The sequence below is a fragment of the Schistocerca americana genome, chromosome 4 (assembly GCF_021461395.2).
Source record: "Schistocerca americana isolate TAMUIC-IGC-003095 chromosome 4, iqSchAmer2.1, whole genome shotgun sequence".
Classification (NCBI taxonomy): Eukaryota; Metazoa; Arthropoda; class Insecta; order Orthoptera; family Acrididae; genus Schistocerca; species Schistocerca americana.
This window is the reverse complement of record NC_060122.1, coordinates 347585079-347610176: the sequence shown is the minus strand read 5'-3', so window position 1 is coordinate 347610176 and position 25098 is coordinate 347585079. Positions and strand designations below refer to the sequence as shown.

The window sequence follows — 25098 nt, the reverse complement described above, 5'->3', positions numbered from 1 at the left end:
AGCGGTTTGCTTCTTACTTTACATTCAGTTCTGTTCATATTCTATTGGCACTATTGAATCCACAAACTTGACTCCTTCTGCCATCAACTGACACACCTCAGTCACATGTTCTGATGCATGTTTGCTAGGAAATGTTGATTGGCATCCTGGTGCAAGTATCACATGAGTCAGCAGTGTACTGCGCTGGTTTTCTTGCAGCAATGTAAAAATGTATCACTAATATGCATGAGTATTCTCCATGCTTATTGGGTGGTGATAAATCGCTTCTGTATGCAGGGGGCAGTTGAATAACCAGTTTACATAGCAGTAGTAGTTACGCTTGTTATGTTGTCCTGAGGATTGAGGGAGTTGTTTGTAGTACCCTAACAGAGCTTCTAAAGTAAGTACTTGAGCCATATGTGAATTGGCCATTCAAGGTATTCCCACCTAACTGCTATGCAAAAACATTTCCAATGCTTCAAACAAGTCCAGTTTCTTGCATTTGTGAGGTGTATGTAATACTTCAAAGTGTTGATTGACTTCAGTCAGTGGACGCCCAGTATCACAGACATTTTTGTGCTAATTACTTCTTATTTAAAATTCCTCCCCATCTGTCATATATATTTAGCATCACATTCATCCATATTTCTGGTACCTCTAAGGTGGTATAATTTGTTTGGAATTGCATAATATATTTCTTTGTTAGACTAGGGATTAAGCTGTTCCTGTGAATTTGTTATAAGACTTTTCCAGTATTCTTCTGATTGGACCTGGTATGGATGTGTGCTGACCCGTTATTGGTATACTAGTGCCATCAATAACAGAACAGTTTTTAAAGAGTGGTCCAGTGTTCCATGTAAATCATTTATTATGTAGGCCAAGAACAAGAATAGAGAAGCATCAACATTTGTGGGACACTATATTTATTGTCTCAGCATTCCTAATTTAGTCACGTTCCTATCATATCATTTGTTAATACAATTCTTTGTTTTCTCTTGTTAAGATATGACTCTATTTGCGCAAGGTAAAAGCCTTTTACGCCATGTCTTTTTACTTTCCCTAGTAGAATTTTGTGATCTACACAACTGAAGGCCTTAGCAAGATCACAGAAAATGTTGATTGGGCAATTTTTCTTGTTTAATTTCTTGAGATTATATATTGCATTCTCAATATATTGCCACTGGAAGTCAAACTGAGGTGCTGTTAAAAAGTTTATTCCTAGAAAAGGTTTTTGATGGTACGGGAAGGATGTGGGTCTATAATTAGAAATCACTTGCTTATCTCACTTTTGTAAATGGCTGTTACTATAACGTACTACAGTCTTTCAGGAAATATTACTGAACTCACTGAATGGCTACATAGGTAGCTCAGTGGGGCAGTACTAAGTCAATGACATCCTGCCATTGTCATATGAGTTACTGCTTTTGAATGACCTAATGATTTTTTGTGACCTTATTAGCATATGATGTGGCGAAACTGCTATCTGATGGTAGAGTAATGCAATGCCTGTCTAAATAAGTGTAATGAGTTTGCTTTTGAGGGTCTGTTTTCAGTCTCTGTGTTTATAGTTACTGACGTGAAGAACTGACTGTATAGTAGCTATTTATTTGAATTTAGTATCAGGGAGCAGATGTAATTTGCATTGCTAAGTTTATTTGTTTTGTAGCTCATAATTGAATTTTTGTGCATATTTTTTTTTTACAACATGATAAATAACTTCGCAATATTGATTGTTGTTCCACTTTACTTCTGATTAGATTACTTTTTGATCAGAGCTAGCCTGGTGCATTAAATAAAGCTCTCTCTTCAAGACACAAGCTAACTCTGATCCTAGAAGTTAGTCACCCTTTGTCTCAGCTTTCACTGTAACTTTTTATGGCTCATAATAAGGAAAGCTTAGGAATATTCATAAAAATAATTAAATTTTTCATCTTTTGTGTATTCTTGATAAACTCCTTCCAGTGGTTCATTCTTTAAACTTCCCCTGAATAGTCTAACTGAGTCAGTATGTGTGGTTCTGTGAACCTATATGTTTCCCTTCTTGTTTACACAATTGATAGAGATGCTTTTTTACTGCCATCATGGTCAGATAAAGCATTTGTTATTGGACTCAAATCTGTTTCATGAAAGACAGTTGGAGTTAGAAATAAATTATCAATTATGGTTGCATTATGCCTTTTTATTCTGGTTAGGAATGCTACTGTGGGGATCAAACCAGAACTGTGTGTCAGTAACTCTGTCTCACAGTTATTTCTATATCTTATTTGTATCCTCTCTGGCTGCTTAATGAAGTGTAGAACATTTGCAGTTGAAGGTATGTACATTGCCAGAACCTCTCTCTTGTATGTTTACAATCCTGTCACAGGAGTTCATCATTCAAAAGAGCTATTCAGTGCAGTACTCATGTAGGTCTGTGGTGTGGAAATTTACTTCACTTTTGTATACTATGCCTACAGTAATGTGATATTAGCTTGTATCCATCTAACTGGATTCATTCTCTTTCAGAGACTTCCAAATGATGTTCTTTCACACACAACACGTATTTAGAAATACATCTGTGTCTACTTACACAGTATGTGTACACAGAGAAGTGGATGTTATAGGGGTCATATGAAACTACCACATGTTTGGGTTTCTTCCCATCATACACACATTCATACATGCAAACATATAAGTAGCACAGGAAGAATGGCTGCTTAAATGTCTTGGTTGAATCTTGTCCATTCAGGCTCTATGATATAAATGCATAGAGGGCTGAAGAATATCCCCAGATTCTCATCACTTAATACTAGTTCCTGAAATTGTAAAATTAGGATTTCATGTGGTAAATCTTAAGACTTCTGCCAATTAAGGTTTTTCAATATTTCCACGGTGCTGTCCCACAAATCACCAAACTTGTGACCATTATCACTGCTCTTCTTTGTGGCCCTCTTCTGTGTTTTTATTTCTTTATAGGGCTGCTTGTTGGTGACTTTAAACTAACTTTAAAATGTACCTCTCTGACTTGGTCTTCCCTCTCCTATTCTGGTGTAGGATGTGGTTGATATGTCTCCAGTTCTGAATTGCAACATTAGGTACAACCAGATATATTGTGTTGCAGCTAACAACAACCCATTCAGCTTTTTGTTCACATGGCCAACAGCTATGGTAAGTCAGGCCTGATCGTAGAGCTGCAAAACACTCCACAAATCTACTCTAATGTGTGCTGTTGCTTCTTGTATTCCTTATATGTCTTCTTTAATAATGGTGTGTAATGAGCAGAACAATACCCAAAAATGTATAATTGTCTGTACAGTTAGTATAATTTCTCAATTACAGGGTAGTAATAAAAATAAAAGTACAAACTGTCACAAAACACCTTAATGTTAAACGGGAAGGACTTAAGAAGCCATGTCAATTGAATGTAATTAATGTTTTTAATTTTTTTCTTTGGTGTAGACCTAGCGAATGTTAAATGTTAGTTCACTGCACAAAGTGACTTTTAATTGGATATTGAAAATATTGGATTGTGTAATGAAAAGTATTGCACAAACTCTAACAGTTACCAGAATGAAATATCAGTCAGGTTCTGATACAGGCGATAGGTATAGCATTGAGCAAAGATATTTTCATATGAGGGCTGAATCGTTAATACTGGGCAACTATTCATTTACAACTTCTATAAAATGGACACATGTTTCAAAGTTTTACTGTCCTTCAAAATAGTCTTCTAAATCATATGTAACCTAGCAATCTGAAAGTTGTAGGATACCATTAGCAGTGTCAGTTGTGTTTATAATGCAAGTGGAGCAATCTGTTGCCCAAAGAATCTGCGTAACAGTTCTGAAGCGAATGCCATGAAGTGCATATTTGAATTTAGGAATCAAGTTGATATCACAATGGCTTAGTCCAGTGAATGTTTTGGGTGGTACAACACTTCCCAGCCCCATCGACTGAACAAATCAGTCACTACTTGCATCATATGCACCTGAGCATAGGCCTGGAATATGGTGGGCATGTCCTGCACACAGTGTCACCACTTCTTTCTCTAAGCTGATCACAGGCTTTGTCTCAAAAATGAACAGCTTAGAGAAAGAAGTGGTGAACTGTGTGCAGGACATGCCCACCATATTCTAGGCCTATGCTCAGGTGCATATGATGCAAGTAGTGACTGATTTGTTCAATTGATGGGGCTGGGAAGTGTTGTACCATCCAAAACATTCACTGGACTAAGCCCTTGTGATATCAACTTGATTCCTAAATTCAAATATGCACTTCATAGCATTCGCTTCAGAACTTTGAGAAAAAGCCTGTGATCAGCTCAGAGAAAGAAGTGTCAACATTTTATGCATGTCCTGTTCATAATTTTGCAGGGCATTACACAGGCACATATGGCACAAGTTACAACTCGTTTGTTCAGTTGATGGGGCTGATAAGTGCTGTACCACCCACCAAACTCTCTGGATATAAGATCTTGTGACTTTAACTCGGTTCCTAAATCGAAGGAAGCACTTCACAGCATTTGCTTCAGAACTGTTACAGAAATTCGTTGGGTAATAGACTGCTTCAATTGCACTATGAACACAATTGACAGTGCTTAAGGGTATCCTAAGATTTTCAAATTGCTGGCAACTGTTTATACACAATGCTGATGACCACTCTGAAGAAAAGTAAGACTCTGAAACATATATTTATTTTGTAGAAGTTGTAAATAAATAGTTGCCATTATTAAAGTTCCAACCATCATATTTGGTGTAAATCTCTGGAATCATTTTCCGCTCTCTATCTCACAGGCCGTCCCTAATGACTTTGGTACTGGTATGTTTTAAGTTCCTTCCCAGTAACTGCACATTTTTAATCACTGATTACAGACTGTTTACGTATGTGGTTATTAAAAACTTGTAACCTTGTTGAGGATAATTTCTTTGGATTACTATTAACATCTCACATCGTTCTGTCTCCTAGTTTACAAGTAATGGAACCTTGGATACTGCACTGGCCCACTCCCAGAAAGTTACTGTTTGTGAAACCACCAAGAACAGTACAATTTGTAAAAAAAACTGAATTTAAGCACATTATGTGAATATGTTGTAATTTTCATACACGTGTTCTCCATCTACATCTGCACCTATATCTACAAGCCACTGTGAGGCGTATGGTGGTGGGGGCTTTGTGTACCACTGTTATTATCCCCTTTTCCTGTTCCAGTTGTGAATAGCCCACAGGAAGAATAATTGTTGATAAGCATTCATGCTAATCCAAATTTCTCTATTTTCACCTGCATGGCAGTTTTTTGAGAGGTATGTGGGAGAAAGCAGTATATTAGTTGACTTTTCTAGGAAGGTATGTTCAAGGAATTGTAACAGTAAACCCCACCATGATGCATGGTGCCTCTCTTGTAGTGTCTGCCACTGGAGTTGGATGGGCATCTCCATGTTGCTTTCACACTTACTAAATACACCTGAGATGAAACGCAGTGTTGTTCTTTGGATTTTCCTGTATCAGTCTTGTCCGATACAGGTTGCAGGTTCTTTGCACTTTCTTAGAATTCTCCCAGTGATTCTGAATGTGACATCTGCCTTACATTAGTTTTATACAACCGTTTCACTTTAAATTGATTCATATGCATACTCCCAGATATTAATTGACTGTGATTGTTTCCAGTGACTGTTCTGCAATTTTTCTTCATTAGTTGACAGTTGCTGGGGAGAAGAAAAAGTAAAATTGATACACATGGTTAAATTGAAGTATAAAAATGTTTACATGTGTTTCTTTCATATAAAAACTGGAAAATCTATTCATTTGCATGAAGATAGAATGTTATTTAACTCCAAGATGAAGTGCAATGATGATGAACACAGAATGACAAGCAGGATCAATTGCTCTTTTAAATCCTTGATGTTTCAACGTCTTTGTCAAAAGTCAAGTTAATACTAAGTTTAGTGCTCAAGCTGTAGAGCAGCAACAGACAAGATTACCTTATAACTGTTTTGCTGATTGTCTTAAAAAGTTGCAAATGTTTTAAAAAGAGGCAACACCAATGGTATAGCTGAATTGGTGTGAAATGGAAAAAGAGGGCAGAGGAAATACAGATGGGATGGGGATGAGTGAAAGTTTACTGTGAAGTTGTGGGATACAAGAGTGTTACAAAAGAGCAGACATGCTATTCTTGCAGCTCTTTATCAGCTTGGGGCGACAGGTGGGGGAATCAGTAATTATGAAAATATGGCACTTGTTACTTTTTTGTATAGTTTCTTTTATTCAATAATGGTTTTATTTTCAAAAGTATTGTTAATCTCTCTTTCTGTTTGTATGGTTGAATAGTCTGGAATATCACTCAAGTCTGAAGCATATGCTACACTGTATTTGTAAAACTTACAGAAGTTGAAAAAGGAGCAGCTTGCTGCATACGCATAGAAAGAAGGAAAAAAGATTTGAATCTTGAGAATTCACTAATTAAAAACAGGTTCCCCTCTCAAATGAGAAAACAGCTAGGAAGTTGTAAAAGATAACTGAAAGAAGTACATATAACGAATATCAAGAAAAGATGCTCCAATCTCCATATAAATAAGGAGACAGAGTAATAGTAGACTGTAGCAGTCAGTTGTATACCAAGGTACTAATGTTGCATGAGAGCTTAAATACAGAAGAAAAATCGCAATGTGGAGATGTAGATAGATGTAATGAAAGGTAAGATCTGAATTGAGACAATTAGAATAAATAAATAAATTCAAAAGGAGATAGAAATATTAAAATGGCAAACAATGAGAACAAATAGAAAAAGTAACAAAACAAAGCTGTGTAAGGTGCGTGGTGTGAGCAGAGTGTAGTAAACAAGTAGAATTTAAGACCAGATGGATGGCAATCTATCCAGCATATGTTGTTAAGACAGGTCTCTTTTTTGAACACCCTGATAGTTGGGGATGAGATAAAGTGAAAGATAAGACACTGTAACAAGCATTTGACAGAACACTGAAAGATCAAAATTGGAACATGGTGCGTGAAGTAGGGAACATTCTCTGAGAATGATTGAAACCTATGGCACAACCAAAAATGATAAAACCCCCCTGGTATGCAAAGTATGAGAGACAGGCATAATGCTTTTTAGACTTAAAGACAAATGTATAATCCTAATTCCAAAGAAGCTAAATGTTGACAGGTGTGAATATGATTGGACTGTTTGTTTAATAAGTCATGTTAGCAAATTACTGACATGAGTTATTTACAGAAGAGTAGATAAACTGGTAGAAACGGACCTAGGGGAAGATCGATTTGGGTTCCATGGAACTGTAGGAACATGGAAGACAATGCTGACCTACAACTTATTTTAGAAGATATGTTGAAGAAAGTTCTATATTTTTAGCAACTGCAGATTTAGAAAAAGCTTTTGCAGTATTTTCTGGAATACACTCTTTGAAATTTTAAAATTACCAAGAATAAAAAACAGGGAGCAAAAGGTTATCTACAACTTGTGCAAGAACCAGTCTGTTGGCAGTAGCTGAGAACAAGTAAAAGAGGGTTGTGGCTTATTCCCCATACTATTCAGTCAGTATATTGGGTAAGCAGTAAAGGAAACCAAGCAGCAGTTTGGAAGGGGACTTAAAGTACAAGGAGTAGAAACAAAAATTTTGAGGTTTGCTGACAATATTGTAATTCGTTAGAAAGGATAAAGGACTTGGAAGAGCAATTGAACCGAATGGATAGTGTTTTGAAAAGATTTTATAATATGAACACCAATAAAAGTAAAACAATGGTTATGGTATATAGTCGAATGACATGAGGTGATGCTGACAGTTACATTAGGAAATGAGAAACGAAAAGTAGTAGATGAGTTTTGCTAACTGGGCAGCAAAATAATTGACAGTGGCTAAAATAGAAAGGAAATAAATTGCAGAATGGTAATAGCAAGAATAGCATTTCTGAAAAATAAATTTACTAACATCAAATATAAATTTAAGCGTTGGAAAGTCTTCTTGGTAAGTACACTGATCAGCCAGGACACTACGATCACTGACCTCCTATTGATATAAAACCATCCAGGCGATAGCAGCGTCACCTGGTGAGGAGTGGTTGCCAGGCACACACACATGTGATGCCTATAGTATCAGTGAGTGTGCTGTCTGTGTGTAGAATGGGACAGGCGCTTGATCTATCAGAATTTGACCGAGGGCAGATTGTGATGGCCCAGAGGCTTGCCACGAACATTTCGGAAACTGCACAACTTGTTGAGTGTTTGAGGAGTGCTGTGGTTCGTGCCTTCAACACGTGGGTAAACCAAGAAACCAAGGTGAAACCATGTCTGGATGTTGTGGGTTTGGGTGGATACCCCTCATTACTGATGGTTGATGTCATAGGCTCGGCAGATTGATAAAACAGGACAGGCAGCAAACTGTGGTGCAAATAACATCAGACTTTAATACTGAGCAAAGCACAAGTGTGTCTGCATACACAGTGCACTGATGACTCTTAACGACGCCCCCCCCTTCTCCCCCCCCCCCCCTCCCCTCCCAGCTGATGGCCCATACATGTGCCAATCTTAACACCACAACACCAGCAACTGTGACTGAAATGGGCACATGACCATTGGCACTGGATGTTGGTGCAGTGGCAGAGCATGGCATGGTCTAAGGAATCCTGATACCTTCTTTATCATGCTGATGGGAGAGTGCAAATCTGTCATCTTCCTGGGGAACAGCTCTTTGACACCTGGACTGTGGGATGGAGACGACCTTGCAGCAGCTCTATTATGCTCTGGGAAAGATTCACGTGGGCATCCATGGGCCCATTGGAGCTTTTGCAAGGCACCGTGATGGTCAAGGAGCATTGTGCAATGGTTGCAGACCATATACACCCCTTCATGACAATCACATTTCCTGATGGCCGCGGCATTTTTTATCTAGATGATGTGCCATGTTACAAGGTCAGGAGTGTGTTGGAGTGGTTTGAGGAACACAATGCCGTGTGTGTGTGTGTGTGTGTGTGTGTGTGTGTGTGTTTTGGGGGGGGGGGGGGTGCACAGATGTGGTACCAGCTCCCTCCAGTGACTTAAGGCCTCATTGCTTCCATGCCATGATTTGTTGCTTCTGTTATCTGTGCCAAAGGTGGACATACCAGCTATTAAGTAGGTGGTAATAATGTCCTGGCTGTGTGTTTTTCTAGAGCTTAGCCCTGTACGGAAGTGAAATGTGGACGATAAACAGTTCAGACAAGAAAAGAATAGAAGCTTTTGAACTGTATTGCTAAAGGAGAATGCTGAATATTAGATAGGTCGATAGTATAACTAATGAATAGGTACTGAATATAATCAGGGAGAAAGGTATTTATTGCACAAGTGACTGAAAGATGGATCTGATTAACAGATCCTGGGACATCAGGAATAGTTAATTTAATAACTGATGTAAATGAAAGCAGTAAAAATGTACAGGTATACTAAGGCTTAATTGAATGTCAAGTGAATATAGATAGAAATAGTTACACAGACGTGAAGAGGCTTGCGCAGGACAGACTAGCATGGAGAGTTCCATAAAAATAGTCTTCGGAAAGTAGACAGCAACACCAATTATTTGGAGTGGGCTCTAGAAAACGTGAATTTTTTAAACTTTGATGATTTTATTGCCATAATGACCAGGACCACAAAAATCTGTGTAGTGCACTATTGACTTTGCCTAAAGTTTATTAATTTTGAGAGAGTTTTCCAACTGTAGCTTCAATATATGATAAAACTTGCTCAGAACAGAATCACATGACACTAAAATAATTTTCCAAATTGGACAAGTTTCTAAATTACATAAACTCTTTAGGCTACATAAAATTTGTGACATTAGAACACTAGTATGTTACGCTTAATGATAAATAGTATGGCATTTCTGTATTTTTTCTTGAACTTTAAATTCGTTTATTGTTGTATGTACATACATATTATTTCCTTGTTTATTTACTTGACATTTCATGTTTTTAACCACTTATCAAGGAGGCAAACCTGTTAAGTTTCCTGTTCAAAATTGTTTCATCTACTCAATTTTTTGCACTATTCAATAGTTCCAACAACTTAGGTGAATTTGTGTGAGCAGCAAATTGTATGACATCATTTATGCATGCAATGGTGTTTTCAGCATATGAATTCTAGGATCATCATTTTGCTCCTCTTCTTCTTCCCTTGTTTCTTTCTGAACATCTTCTGTGTTGTGGATTTCTGTTAAATGAAGTAAAAGTGAAGTGAGTTGGCAGAAAGTCATCACTTCAAATGTAGTCATCTGCACTACATAAAATGTTCTGCATTTTAATGAATTCAGTAATTGCTGCTGCATTTTCTTGAGCTTCAGTGGCCACAGAAGTGTCTTGTTCTTGAGCTTCAAACCCTCCTTTGCTGACGCACTTGGTAAGAGTTTCGGGCTTTATTTCCTTTACTGCCAAACCAATTCTATGTACTATATCCAGGACAAAAGCTGACCATGTGAGAGCAATTTACACTTTAGGCTTCTTAAACATGACTGCAACAATAATCACTTACAATTGGACTTGAGTGTGTAAATAACCCCCTGATCCCTGGGTTGTGCATGTTTGGTTCAGCCTGATAGGAACCAAGCCAATTTCACACTTGATAACTTGACTTTTGAGTGGCAGGTTGCATTGTCTCGGAAAAGCAGAACTTGGTGATTTCCATTTTTCATTTCAGCATTGAAAGAGCCCAGCCATTCTTCCACAAGACCACTCCCCCTCCCTGCCTTTTTATTGCTTCACCATGTGACTGGAAACTTACTGACATCTATGTTTCTGAAACAGTGTGGTTTTACCGCCTTTTTCCAACCAAACAGTGGCATCTCCATTTCACCTAACATTATAGAGTACAGTGAGTCTTTCCTTGGACATTTAACCACCAGTACACTTTTCACCTCGAATTGCTAGAGATTTTATAAGGCAGTGTGATAAAACAGTCCCATTTCATCGACACTGAACAAGTCATTCGGGTCATAGCCCACAATCAGGTTGCTACACTTTCTTGTACATCCTTAGCTTTCCCACACACTTCATTCCACACAATGCTATGCCTTAAACTCCTTATTTTCAAGTTTGTTAGTGACTTTCAGAGCCTCACTCTGCAACATGGGTCTAGATGAAGATAAGTTTCTTGTCATGCACTTCCGTACCATTCCCCACTATCTCACTAAATTCATCATTTCCCACCTTTTTCACCTTTCTTTTCATTTGCTCATTCCGTTTCATCTCCTCCTCACCATTTGACATTCACACACATATTGAATAATATTTATCATGAATGTCACAGAGAAGATTTTTCTGAGGTGTATGTTTTGTCATATTTGTTTAATGTAAATAGTTCAGTTTCATATTTGCATGATAGTGACTGTTGTTTAATCAGGTTCGCGGATCACTCCAGCAATACCACAACGGGGTGCAGAAGAGAAATGTTCCCAACAAAGTCAGCCAGAACTACCTGTTAAAGTAATTCCTTCAATTGCAAATGCAGCAAATGTAACTAAAGGTTTTGAAGTGCACTATGATACAAGTGAAAAAGGTAAGAGCTATATATAGTTTCACAAAATCTGTATAAGAATGGTTTTCATAGGCTGATGGCATATTATGAAAATTGCGTTTCATCATACTGAATGGAGATATGTTTAATTTTTAAAGGCAAAACTCAATAATACTACAAAAGTATGTCCATGGTACTCAATCATTCATTTTTGTATTGTGTTCTTCACATTCTATTTTCTGGCTGTATGGCAATCTGTGTTTCATTGTAATATGGAGAAGCAGCTGGTAGACATTGCTTTTGTGTACTCCAGTGATTGTTATGTGATTATACAGTGCTGGTGACTTTGTGTTATACTAATCAAACAAAAGTCCTCAGTTTTGTTACCAATTTTCTGTTGTCTGCACTAGAAGGACCTAACAGAAGTTTTTAAATAAAAAATTAACGATATTGAAAAACCAAATTTTATGATGTACATTTTAAAGGTATATCCTTGAGCTACTTTTGCACACAAGTGCCATTCAAATTGAGGCACTTATCATACCATGGCACAATTTCTTCAGTACCATCTATGTAGAAATCTGCCGCTCTTGATTGCAATCTCTGGTTTATACTGGCATGCAGTTCAGCAGCAGTATCAAAGTGTTGTGTAACGAGCCATGTCTTCATTGTTGAGACAAAGGGGGTAGTCACTTGGTGCCAATTATGGACTGTATGGAAGATAATCAAACACCTCCCAACCAAAAATCTCAGGCAAGATTGGCCGTATGGGAAAGCAAAATGATATTTCATTGATGCTTGTTTTGTATTGCCTGCCTTAACTTTGTCAGTGTTTGACAATACCTCTCTGAGTTAATTGTTGTGCCACATTCAAGGAAATCGTGAATCGCTCCCTAAGAGTTCCAGTACACAGTAGCCATGATCTTTTGTGCTAACAGTATTTGCAAACATTTCCTTGGTTTCTTAGGAGGATTTGTGTGTCCTCATTACATCAGCTGTCTTTTTTTATTATTATTATTATTATTATTATTATTATTATTATTTTTTCGCAATTGATATGCATCACCCAAGTCTCATCTCCAGTTACTATATGATCAATAACTTTGTTACCATCTCTCTCCTAATCTTCAAGGGAATGCAGTGCTGCAGCCAGTGTCTGTTCTGTAATTGTGAGATGACGATTTTCGTGAGTTTTGTCATTGATTTTAAACATCAGTTGGTCAGTTACAAGGCCTAGGCCTACGACTGCGGTCCTCAACATGAACGGTGGTATGGCCATTTTTAAAATCAATGCACCTTTGCCCCATTAGGCTTTCAGTCATTATTCCTTTTCCTTACATGTTACAAAGGCGGTATTTTCTGTTGCTGCCCACATTTTAATATGTGCTAGAATACAAGGCAGGAGAGAGACAGATCACACACACACTACCACTGCTGGGTGTGTACTGAGTGTAGGAACATTATGGCACGGAGATTGAGGCTATGACCCTGCCTACTGTTGAGATAGACCAAAAGCTCTGCTACTTTCTGGATAGCCCTCATACTTTTATTCAATGAGATGATGTGTAATAGAGAATGATAGGCTGTGACTCTAATGGCTGTAGAATGATTTCAAGTGACTTCCTAGTAATAGAGTAACTAATGATATGAATTTTTCTTGGTAAATTAAGACTGCGTGCTGGTGTAGTATTGAATTTAGGTCTCTGACTTTGTAATCAATTATATCTGCAAAGCACTACTACAAAAAATATTAATAGCTTTTCAGGCAGGTAAAGGTGGATAAGGAATTCTGTGAACATAAGAAATATAAAGTCTATACCAATAATAAATGTGTAAAACCATCATGTCTGTCGGTCTGAACACACTAATCTCCAAAACTGCTAGAAAAATTTTCATGGGATTTTCAGAGGTAACTTGACTGTAGCTTGGGGCAACGTACAGGCTTTAGTTTCTAAAGGAACACAGTGCCATTTGACTGTTTTATTGTTTGTTTAAGTACAAGCAATTTTTTGCCATTTTCAAGTATTTGGTTTTATGTCTTTAACAATATATTGCAGGACACTTAACATGTCATGGAGCTAAAGTTGGCTGTATTTCATCAAAATCTGATCACCAGGGATTGGGGAAGGGGGGTGGGTGGGGGAGATATGTTGATTTAAAGTTTTATCTAAAACCGTCATGTCTGTTTATCTTCTGAAGACGCAACATGCTAATCTCCAAAGTGCTCGCCTTGCCGGTCACACCTTTATTTACACCGATGGCTCCAAAACTGACGATGGTGTCGGCTGTGCCTTTGTTGTCGGGGCCTCCACCTTTAAATACCGGCTCCTCGACCAATGTTCGAGCTTTACGGCCGAGCTGTTTGCTCTCCATCAGGCCGTTCAGTATGCCCGCCGCCACCGCCATTCATCGTACGTACTCTGCTCTGACTCACTCTTCAGGGCCTTGGAGCTCCCTATCCGGTCCATCCCTTGATTCAACGGATACAGCAGTCCCTCCATTCTTTCGCTGATAATGGTGGTTCTGTCAGCTTTCTGCGGGTTCCCGGACATGTAGGAGTGCCTGGGAATGAGGCTGCGGATGCTGCAGCCAAGGCTGCAGTCCTCCTGCCTCGGCCAGCCTCCCACTGTGTCCCGTCATCTGACGTTCGTGGGGATGTATGTAAGAGGCTTGTGTCGTTGTGGTGGGATGCTTGGTCATCCCTCCAAGGAAACAAGCTCCGGGCAGTAAAACCGCTCCCAACTGCTTGGACAACATCCTCCCGACCATCTCGGCGCGAGGAGGTCCTTCTGACCAGGTTGCGGATTGGGCATTGCCGGTTTAGCCACCGCTACCTGCTCTCCGGTGACCCAGCCCCGCCGTGCCCTTGTGGTCAGGCATTAACAGTGCGCCATGTTTTATTGTTGTGTCCCCGTTTTAGTCAATTTCGTGTTGTCCTGTCCCTGCCATCTACTTTACCGGATGTTTTAGCTGATGACGCTCGAGCAGCTGCTCGTATTCTGCGTTTTATAACTTTAACTGGCTTGTCCAAAGACATTTAACCTTTTTACTTATTTTATCTGCATCTCTGTCAGGTCCTTCTGGTGTCCCCCCATCCCCTTGAGTTTTAGCAGATTCCATGTGCTCTAACACCAGTGACTGGGCGCTAATGACCTCAGCAGTTGAGCGCCCTTAAACCTTACCCCAAAAAAAAAAAAAAAAAAAAAAAAAAAAAAAAAAAAAAAAAAAAACTAATCTCCAAAGCAACTAGATGAATTTTCGTGGGGCTTTCACAGTTAACATGAGCATGGATTGGCATAATGTATAGGCTTCATTTCATCAAAATTGGATTATAGAAAAAGAGATGTCATGGTTTAAAGTTTCATCTAAAACTATCATGTCTGCCCATCTGTTTGAAGATGCTAATGTGAAAAACTACTAGACGAATTTTATGCTATTTTCACAAGTAATTTGAGTGTAGCTTGGGCAACATGTAGGCTTTATTTAATCAAAATTTGATCTCAGAAAAAGATGACATAATTTAAAGTTTTATCCATACTAATATTAGATGCTTGAGGTCCGGCGGATTCTTCAGGAACAGCTGCAAACCATCCTTGCAACAATTCACACGATTCCGTTTTTTGTCAATTTGAGCAATCGCGGAGTCCATCTTGCAGATAGCTTTCTCATGTCCAAATTATTATTATTATTTATTATTATTCGTTACAGTCAACTTTGGACTACGCTAAGCATCAGTCATTTCTTGTGCTTTTTCTTGCGTTCTTCCCAGTACTTCTTCATTTTTTCTGAGTGGGCTTCTTTACGTTCTTGCGACCAGGTTGTTCCCGTCTTCTTTGATTGCGTTCGGTCTTTGAATCCCTGTATTTTGTTGATGGCATTCCTATATTCCATTCTGTTGTAAACTGTCTCTGGTATAATGTTCATTTCTGCAATGTCTTCTTTTACTTCTTTCAGCCAGTTAATTTGTGTCTTTCTGCTTTCCATGTATTCCAGGATTTTCTTTACCGTTCTTTCTGGTGCCATTCTTTTGACATGCCCATAGAAACTCAGTCTTCTCTTTTTAAAGGATGTTGTCAGTTTTTCAATTTTCTCGTATAACTCTTTATTGGATCGCAATTTATAATCCTGTCCATCCTTTTTAGGTCCTAAGATCTTTCTCAGTATTTTTCTCTCTTTTATTTCCAATTTCTCCAACAGACGTTTTCTGTTCAGTGGGATGCATTCAATCGCATACAAACTTTCTGGTTTTATTACCGCATTGTAGTGCCTGAGCTTGGCATTGATGGAGATCGACTTTTTATTGTATACATTTCGGCATAGCTGGTATGCCGTTTCCATCTTTATTGCTCTTTCCTGTAGTGAAACATTTGGTAACCCTGTCGGTGTAATCCATTCCCCTAGATACTTAAATTTATGAACTCTCTTAATAATTCCATATTTAGTTTGCAATGTCTGTGTTGGGTCTGTTTTGTCCTGTATCATCAGCTCTGTCTTTTCATACGATATTTGTAGACCTGTCTTCTCAGCGATCTCATGCAGCATTTCTATCTGAATCTTTGCTGTTTCGATGTCATCTGCCAATATTGCCATGTCATCAGCAAATGCCAGACATTCAATTTTTGTTTTATTTCTTCCTAACGTTATCCCATTTTTCACTCCAGCTTCTGCCATCTTCTTTCTCCATTCCCTGACCACTTTTTCAAGGACAATGTTAAACAACAGCGGGGAGAGCCCATCCCCTTGTCTAACACCTGTTCCAATTACAAACGGTTGTGACAATCTACCCAAAAACTTCACTTGCGATTTTGTTCCCGTAAGGGTTTCCTGGATTAGACTTTTGCTTTTATCATCAATCCCAAATTCTTCTAATGTGTTAATCAGAGTTGGTCTATCAATAGAATCATATGCTTTTTTGAAGTCTATGAATGTAATTACTAGATTTTTCGATGTGCTTGCGCGAAGTTGTATTATGGAGAGTAGACTGAATATCTGTTCACTGCATGATCTTCCTTTTCTAAACCCAGCCTGATATTCACTCTCATGTCCAAATGTTTATGCAAAATATTATGTACCTGTTCAATCATGATTCCCACAGCACTAGCAATCTCACGCACCTTAACTCTTCTGTCATCCATCACCATATCATTGATTTTATCAATGATTTCTGGAGTCATAACCTCCACAGGACGTCCAGAATGTTCAGCAACACTTGTGCCCATATGGCCAATCTGCAAATTTTGAAACCACTGATAAACTGTTCTAATTGAAGGTGCAAAGTCACCGTAATGTTTATCAAGCTTCTCTTTAGTCTCCTGAGGCATTTTCCCTTTCATAAAGTAATGTTTAATCACCACATGAAAGTCTTTTTCTTCCATTTTTTGACAATCACTCGACTTTCTTGATTCACATGAATGCCAAACACAAAGAAATAGACCAATATGGCTGAAACTTGGTGAGCATTCTTTCCAAAGATGCTGTATACGGACTTTTCAAATGCCCCTTAGTTAGGAAAATAACATAAAACACAAAATATACTTTAACAATATCAGAGAAGGAAAGTTGCTACTCACCATATAGCGGAGATGCTGAATCGCAATAGTCACAACAAAAAGATTCACACAATTATAGCTTTTGGCCATTAAGGCCTTTGTCACACACTAACGCAAACACAACTTGCACACACGTCTGCAGTCCCAGAGAACTGAAACCACACAGCGAGCAGCAGCACCAGTGCATGATGGGAATGGCGATTGGGTGGGGGTAAGGAGGAGGATGGGGTGGGGAGGGGGAGGAATACTATGGTAGGAGTGGTGGACAGTGAAGTGTTGCAGTTTAGATGGAGGGCAGGAGAGAAGGTGTGGAAGAGGGAGGGGGTAAATAGTGGAAAGGAGAGAAATAAAAGGAAATTAAAATACCTCCACCTCAGAGATGGCTACATCAGTACCTCCGTCCGTATCAAACCTACTAACTGCCAGCAATACCTCCACTTCGGCAGCTGCCACCCATTCCATAGCACGAAGTCCCTTCCATACAGCCTAGCCACCCGTGGTCATCGCATCTGCAGTGAAGAGCAGTCCCTCTCAAAATATACCAAGGGTCTCAAGGAAGCCTTCACTGACCGTAATTATCCTCCCATCCATGTACAAAAACAAATCTCCCGTGCCTTATCTTTCCAGTCTCCCACCTCCTCCCAAAGTCCCACAGTCCGGCCACAGAGGAGAATTCCCCTCGTAACTCAGTACCATCCAAGACTGGAGCAACTAAATTACATTCTCCGCCAGGGTCTCGATTACCTTGCGTCATGCCCTAAAATGAGAAATGTCCTGCCCACTATCCTTCGCACCCTTCCTACCGTGGTATTCCATCGTCCACCGAACCTACACAATATACTCGTCCATCCTTACACAACCTCTGCTCCCAATTCCTTACCTCATGGCTCATACCCCTGTAATAGACCTAGATGCAAGATCCGTCCCATACATCCTCCTACCACCACCTACTCCAGTCCGGTCACTAACCTCACCTATACCATCAGAGGCAGAGCTACCTGTGAAACCAGTCATGTGATTTACAAACTAAGCTGCAACCACTGTGCTGCATTCTATATACTACCACCAAGCTGTCTGTCCACATGAATGGCCACCGACAAACTGTGGCCATAAAACAAGTGGACCACACTGTTGCTGAACATGCTGCCAAACATGATATCCCTCATCTCAATGACTGCTTCACAGCCTGTGCCATATGGATCTTTCTCACCAACACCAGCTTTCCTGGATTGCGCAGGTGGGAACTTTCCCTGCAATACATCCTACGTTCCCGTAACCCTCCTGCCCTCAACCTCCGTTAGTCACTGTCCTCACCCATCCAGCCCCCTCCCTGTTCCCTTGTTGTTGTTTGTTTGGGTCCTTCGTTGGTCGTGTTCGTCCTCTCCTGTTTGTGTTGTCGAGGCTGCTCCGTGGGTCCCGCCGCACTTTCCGTCACATCAACCCCGCGACCGTTCCGGTCGCAGTTACAACATTTTGGCGACGAGGTGTACAGTGGTTGTTGTTGGTATGGAGGCGAAGTTGGTCTGTCTGCTGGAGCAACAGTAGCGGCTCATGCAGCAGCAGCAGTAGCAGCAGCAGCAGCAGCTCCAGTTAGACTTCTGACAGCAGCCGCTGCGATTGCTAATGGACAATGTCGATGCCCAGGACTCATTACTGTCTCAGCTACCGAGTCCAAAGGGGTCCGATGCGTTCCCCCATCTGCCGTCGTTCCCACCATTTAATGATGCTGAAGAAGACTGGGAGACATACTTACATCGACTGAAACAGCATTTCATGGCTTTTCAAGTTACAGACGACTCCTTGCAGTGGTTGTTGTTTTTGTCTTGGGCCGCCTCAGACAAGTTCTTTCTTCTCCGCAAGTTGGCTCCGTTGTCCGATCCTGTGGCTCTCTCCAGGAGATCTGCCTTTTGCTGACAAACTATTATTTGTAACGCTACCATGTAGTCGCCTCTCGGTTGGAGTTCCACCGGTACCATAAACAGCCTGGTCAATCGTATCATTCCTGGGTCATGGACGTGCAGGGTCTCAGCCATTGATGTGATTTTATGTGCACCAATCGGCAGTGTAAGGCTTCGTATGCGGACTCCCTGATCTGAGATGTTGTGGTTCCGCTGGCTCCCGATCCTGAGGTCCGTACTGCGGCGTTGAAACTCGACAACCCCTCCTTGGAAGAGATTCTCCTTTGAAATTGCTCAGGCGATTTACAAGCATCTTATGGTGCAGCCACAGGTGGCGGTGATTGAGGCGTCACGGTGGGTTCTGCCCTCCCGACATCGACGTGGCCCGGCCGACAGAGGCCAGCGCCGTTGGGACTCCTTTTTGTCCGACGTCTCTGTGGTATTGGCACCTCTGGTCGCCCCTCATCGCCGGTGACACGGCCCACTTCCATCTTATCCACAGTGCTTTACTGCACATTCTCGAGCTGATTTTCCCCACCATTGGGAAACATGCATGCTGTGTAACAAGGAGGGCCACATCTGATAGGTTTGTCGTAGTCGCTCAACTTGCTCCAGTCCTGCCCCTCCAGGGCCTCAAGATACAGTCCGTGCTCTGCAGTCGGTCATCCTACAGCATGACCCGCCAGTGCGGAAACTTTTCCTCATGCTCCGCCTTTTCACTGAGAATGTCAGTTTTCAGGTCGACACTGGGGCTACCATCTCCCTCATTAATATGGCGACATATACCTGGCTGGACTCTCCTGAGTTGTCACCTCCCTCTCGCCATTTGGTCACCTGTGGAGATGGTTCCATTCCCCTTCATAAGCAGTTCGTCATCCAGGCGACGTACAAGCGTGTTCCCTGGCACCTTACCCTCTTTGTCGTTGACCATCCGTCGGCTTCGAATATTTTTGGCCTGGATGCATTTCAACTGTTCGGCTTTTCAATTTGCAACAAAGCTAAGGCTGTTTCCACGGCTGTTCCTTTTCAGGACTTGGACGATCTGTGCTCCACTTTTGCGTTGTTGTTTGCAACAGATCTTGGATGTGCTTCCAGTTTTCAGGCGCACATCACCTTATGACCAGATGCACAGCCTCGCTTTTTCCAGGCCCGACCCCTTCCGGTGGCCTCACAGCCAGCGGTCAAGCAGGAACTTGATCAGCTCCAGGCCGCTGGCATTCTGGAGCCCGTGACTTACAGTGCCTGGGCGGTGCCATTGGTGGTCATATGGAAACCCATTGGGTCCCTTCGGCTGTGTGGGGTCTTTGGCACTACAGTCAATGCTCAGTCCCTCATTGACACTTACCCCATTCCCCAACAGAAAGATCTTCTCGCCAAGCTTGCCGGGGGAGGGTATTTCTCAAAGATCGACCTGGCTGAGGCATACCACCAGTTATCCTTGGATGCCGAATCTCACAACTCCATGGTTATCAACATGCCTTTCGGATTGTATAAATACAAGCGCCTTCCCTTTGGCGTGTCTTTGGCACCGGCCATTTTCCAGTGGTTCCTGGAGCATCTTACACAGCCTATCCCTGCCTGTGTGAATTATCTGGATGACATCTTGGCCACCGGACGTTCCCGCCAGGAACATTTGGAAAACCTCAGCACTTTATTTCACGCTCTGCAATCTGCTGGTTTACGCTGTCGGCTGGACAAGTGTTGTTTTTTCCAATCAGAAGTGGAATACTAAGGCCACTGGCTTAGCAAAGATGGCATTCACCCTTCAGGTCGTAATGTGGCCATTGAGGCCCTTCCTCGTCCCAAGGACTTACCTGAACTGCAGGTGTTTCTGGGCAAGGTTCCTTACTACTTAAAGTTCTTGCCCCAGGCTGCCTCTGTTGCTCATCTTCTCAATCACTTGCATAGCATAGGGATACCTTTTGATTGGACTCCTGCCTGTGACCAGGATTTTCTCCATTTAAAGGCGATGCTGAAGTCCGCCCATTGCCTTGCTCCCTTCTCTCCAGACCACCACTTGGTTGTGGCGGCTGATGCGTTGGCATATGGCATTGGGGCCGTCCTGGTGCATCAGGATGCCGATGGCTCCAAACAACTAATCGCTTATGCATCTAACACGTTGGCCCCAGCACAACGGAACTACTTCCAGATTGAAAAGGAGGCCCTGGCGATCGTGTTTGTAGTCCAAAAATTTCACACCTATCTCTTTGGGGCAAAGTTCACCCTCCTGACAGACCATAAACCCATGGTTACGCTTTTTAAATCCCACTCTCACCTGCCAGAACGGACAGCTCACATCTCCAACGCTGGGCGTTGTTTTTACGTAATTATGCTTACACCATCTGGTATAAGCCCACCGCCCACCATGCTAACGTGAATGCTTTGTCACGTCTCCCAGCAGGCCCTGATCCTGCCTTTGATCAAGAGGAGGTCGTCTGCTTTCACATTGATTACACCTGCCGGGTTGCGCTGGACGGTCTGCCTCTTATGGCTGCTCACATTGCCGCGGCTATCTGTTGCAACCCTATCTTGCAGCAGGTTCTCTACTATGTGGTCCACAGGTGGCCCTCCTATGTTAACTCGTTGGATGCAGTCCGATTTCAGCCTCTGGCGCCACCTGTCCTACAGGCTCTCCGTGGTTGATGATGTCCTTCTGTTGGCCACAGAGTCGGATTCCCATCGGGTGGTCATCCCTCCGGATTTGTGGCTTTGAGTACTCAGTTTGTTACACCACAGGCACTGGGGTATGTTCCATATGAAAGTTTTGGCTCACCGGCACGTGTATTGGCCCGGCATCGATGGCAATATTGACCGCCTGGTCAGTGGGTGCACTGTGTGTGCGCGTCAACAGGTAAGCCTCCCTCAGTCATTTGCACCCTGGCCTGTGCCTCGCCAGCCCTGGGACCACATCCATATCGATTTTGCGGGCCTGTTTTTGGGCTTCATGTTGTTACTCATCATTGATGCCTACTCCAAATACCCATCTGTCATCCACATGGCATCCACCACCACCACAGAGGCTACACTGATGACTCTGGCCCAGGTTATCGCCATTGAGGGCCTGCCACACATGTTGGTCTCCAATAATGGTCCCCAATTCACGGCGTCCTCCTTCCATGACACCTGTCAGGCCAACGGTATCAAACATATCCATAGCCCCCTTTCCACCCTTCGTCCAATTGTGTGGCAGAGAGGCTTGTCCGCACTTTTAAGACAACAGTTGACAAAGACAGTCGACACATCTCCAACCATTTCAGCCCTCACCCTGTTTTTGAGCACCTATCACACTACGCCAATTGACGGACGCAGTCCAGCAGAGCTCCTTCATGGGCGACAGCCGCGGACCCTACTCCATTTGCAGATGCCATCCCCCTCCTGCCCCCACTCCTGGCCCTCGCTATGGTATGCCCCCGGCACTCCCGTGTGGGCCCGCAAATACAGGCGCAAGGCGGGTTGGACGCCCGCCACGGTTAGCATGACCCATGGGCGGCGTGTGATGTCGGTGCAGACGTCGAAAGGGTTGGAGCGCTGCCATCATAATCAGCTCTGCCTGTGTGCCCCCGCGGGACTCAGGCCACCGTTGCCTCCTCCCCTACCTCCTTTGGGTGCAGACATGGCCCTCAATTCTCCGTTCCTGCACCCGGCTGCCATCTCCCCGCGGGCCTGCCGCTGGCCCTCCTTGCCCCCGGGTGGATCGGCAGCTCCCTCCCCCACCCTGGACTCTGGGTCGGCCCTCATGGATACCTCGGGCATCCCTTCCTCCCCACCTCCTCCAGCTCTTCTTCCCACTGCCGCCCACCTTGGTACCGTCCGGGGTGTTTCCGCTCCTACGCGCTAGTTGCAGGGGGGAGGGATCTGGTACCGTGTGCCGCAGATTTTGAATCCGCGCCAGATGGCATGGTCGAAGACCCCTCGAGGTCTCTGCACCATAGCGCCATAAGCCGCGGCGGCGCACGCCTCCTGGCCCACGTATAGTGTGAGGGCGCAACAGTGGAACACGTGGTCGTAGCGGCCAATAGTGGTGCTCCTGATCATATATTTAAGCGCCTGCCTCTTGCTCAGCCAGCTAGTCTAATCTTGTGTGCGTCTCTAGACTTATCGCCTTGCCTTAGACAGCGTCTTTACTTTATTGTTTTGTGTATGAATGGAGGTGGTTTTCGTGTGGTTCTGTTGTTTCGATCTTATTGTTCTTCATTTGGGTCCTGCGTTGGTCATGTCTGCCCTCTCCCATTTGTGTTGTCGTTTGCGGGACGCTCCGTGGGCCCCGCCACGCTTTCCATCACGTCAACCCTGCGACCGTTCAGGTCGCAGTTACAACAGTGAGTACTTTCTTTAAGATGTCAAAAGGATAGGAAGATAGTATCAGGGTCATATGAATACCAATTTGTTGGAAGACTACTGTTGATCAATTCACCAAGAAGTTCAACAGGCAATTCATCAGGAAAAAAGCAGTATTAGATATTTAATATTTTTTTAATTGGTCTGCATAATCTTTTTTCAATGTTTTAATTCTGTTGTATTATCTGGGGGTGGATCTTAGTTTATGTAATGGGAATTACATTTTTTTTCCTTTTGTTACCTAAATTTAAATAACACCTTTATATGGTACAGCTTTTAAAACTATTGGATAACTTAAACTCGGCAATGTTTTACTAGGTGTGGCCCTGTTTAGAGGGTGGTATGCCCTAAATATGTTCTAACTTTTGATCAAACTTACCCAGCTAGTTATAGGGGAACCTACATATTAACATGGACTTGAAACCATTGTGAGACTTAGTATCTTCACATTAAGCAACCAGTGCTAGAGTTGGAAGAAGTGGTAAATGACAAAAAAACATTGGACTGACTAGGGATAAAGCATCGGGCCTTTAGATTGTAGTCTAGCACTTGCTCACTGAGCCACCAATCCACATCATCCAAAAACAAAGGAAGGAAAATTGGGTAATGTCCTGTCAATGTCGAGCTCCTTAGAGATGGAGCACTAGCTCAGATTATGTCAAGGATGGGGAGGAAATTCAGCTGTGCCCTTCCAAAGGAACAATCCTGGCATTGGCATGTAACGATTTATGTAAATCATGGAAAACCTAAATCTGGATGGAAGTATACAGGTTTGAACCCTCATCTTCCTGAATGCAAGTCCATTGTGTTAACCATTGCCCCACCTCACTCAGTACATCATGCAAAACTATGGGAACAGAATATTTATAGAATTTCAGTGACTCCAAGAATGTAAACACCTAGAGCTGAGAATAATAAATTATTTCTAATGTCGGGAACACTACACCAATAGAGAGAGAAATCAGTGTGTTGCTTAATTTTTAATATTAATTACGCTATTTGTAAACTTCTTTTTTGCTTTTGTTGCCTATAATTTCATGAATTATGCAAATATTTTTTTGTGTTGGTAGAAAACAGCGTGAGACTGAATGCAGATACTGGTGGTGGTATCTCTCAATCTCAGTCCCCTGAGCCTGAAGCTTTACCACAACAGAATGGTGACCGTGAAGACACTGCAGACATAAAAAATCAAGCAGTAAAGGATGTAAACAAGACTACAAGGTATGCATAATTGCTTTGTAATGTTTTTGTATTAGTTTGATGGTATGAATAGTTCTTTCATGTATAAAGAGTTTCATTCTTTTATTTTTACATTGTTATATTGTATTTGTTCTATTGCATGCTTAAAATTTTCTCACAAATTGACAGTATTTCGTTATAATTTTTTTAAGAAGAGTCATCATATATAACAATGAATCAGAAGATACAAAGTAACACTATCTCAGCATTGTACTTTAGCACATTCAAGTTTTGTTTTAATTACTGTTCCCAATCATGGTGACAGCTCATAACATTCTTGGCACGCATTTCAGTATATGTCAGTAAAGTATCGGTCTCTGTTAGGCCCAACTGAAGAATGGGTCTCACAGTACCCACATGGCATTATCAAATATAAAGTGATCCGATTTCCATCTAATCTTTACAGCAGCGATGTCACGAATGTGTATTTAAAAAATCAGCAATGTTACATTATAAAAATGCATTTCATTGTTTTTTTTCTTTATGTTCTCTATTTTATTATTTTGCTCCAAGAATAGTGATGTCAAAAATGAAAGTAATTTACATATCTTGAAATTTTTTATTTATTTTTTATTATTTTATTTTTTATTATTTTTTTGTGCCATGTTGCAGTCTACCTCAAAAA

At 41.7% G+C, this 25098-nt stretch overlaps 1 protein-coding gene across 1 annotated transcript in view; it reads left to right on the top strand.

Annotated features, from left to right (window-relative positions):
- LOC124612805 (protein HBS1) overlaps window positions 1-25098 on the top strand; it is a 194621-nt gene that overhangs the window by 134701 nt on the left and 34822 nt on the right. The window contains exons 5-6 of the mRNA XM_047141222.1: window positions 11336-11491; window positions 24305-24455. Of these exons, the coding sequence (XP_046997178.1) occupies window positions 11336-11491; window positions 24305-24455 (307 nt within the window). The remainder of the gene's footprint in view (window positions 1-11335; window positions 11492-24304; window positions 24456-25098) is intronic.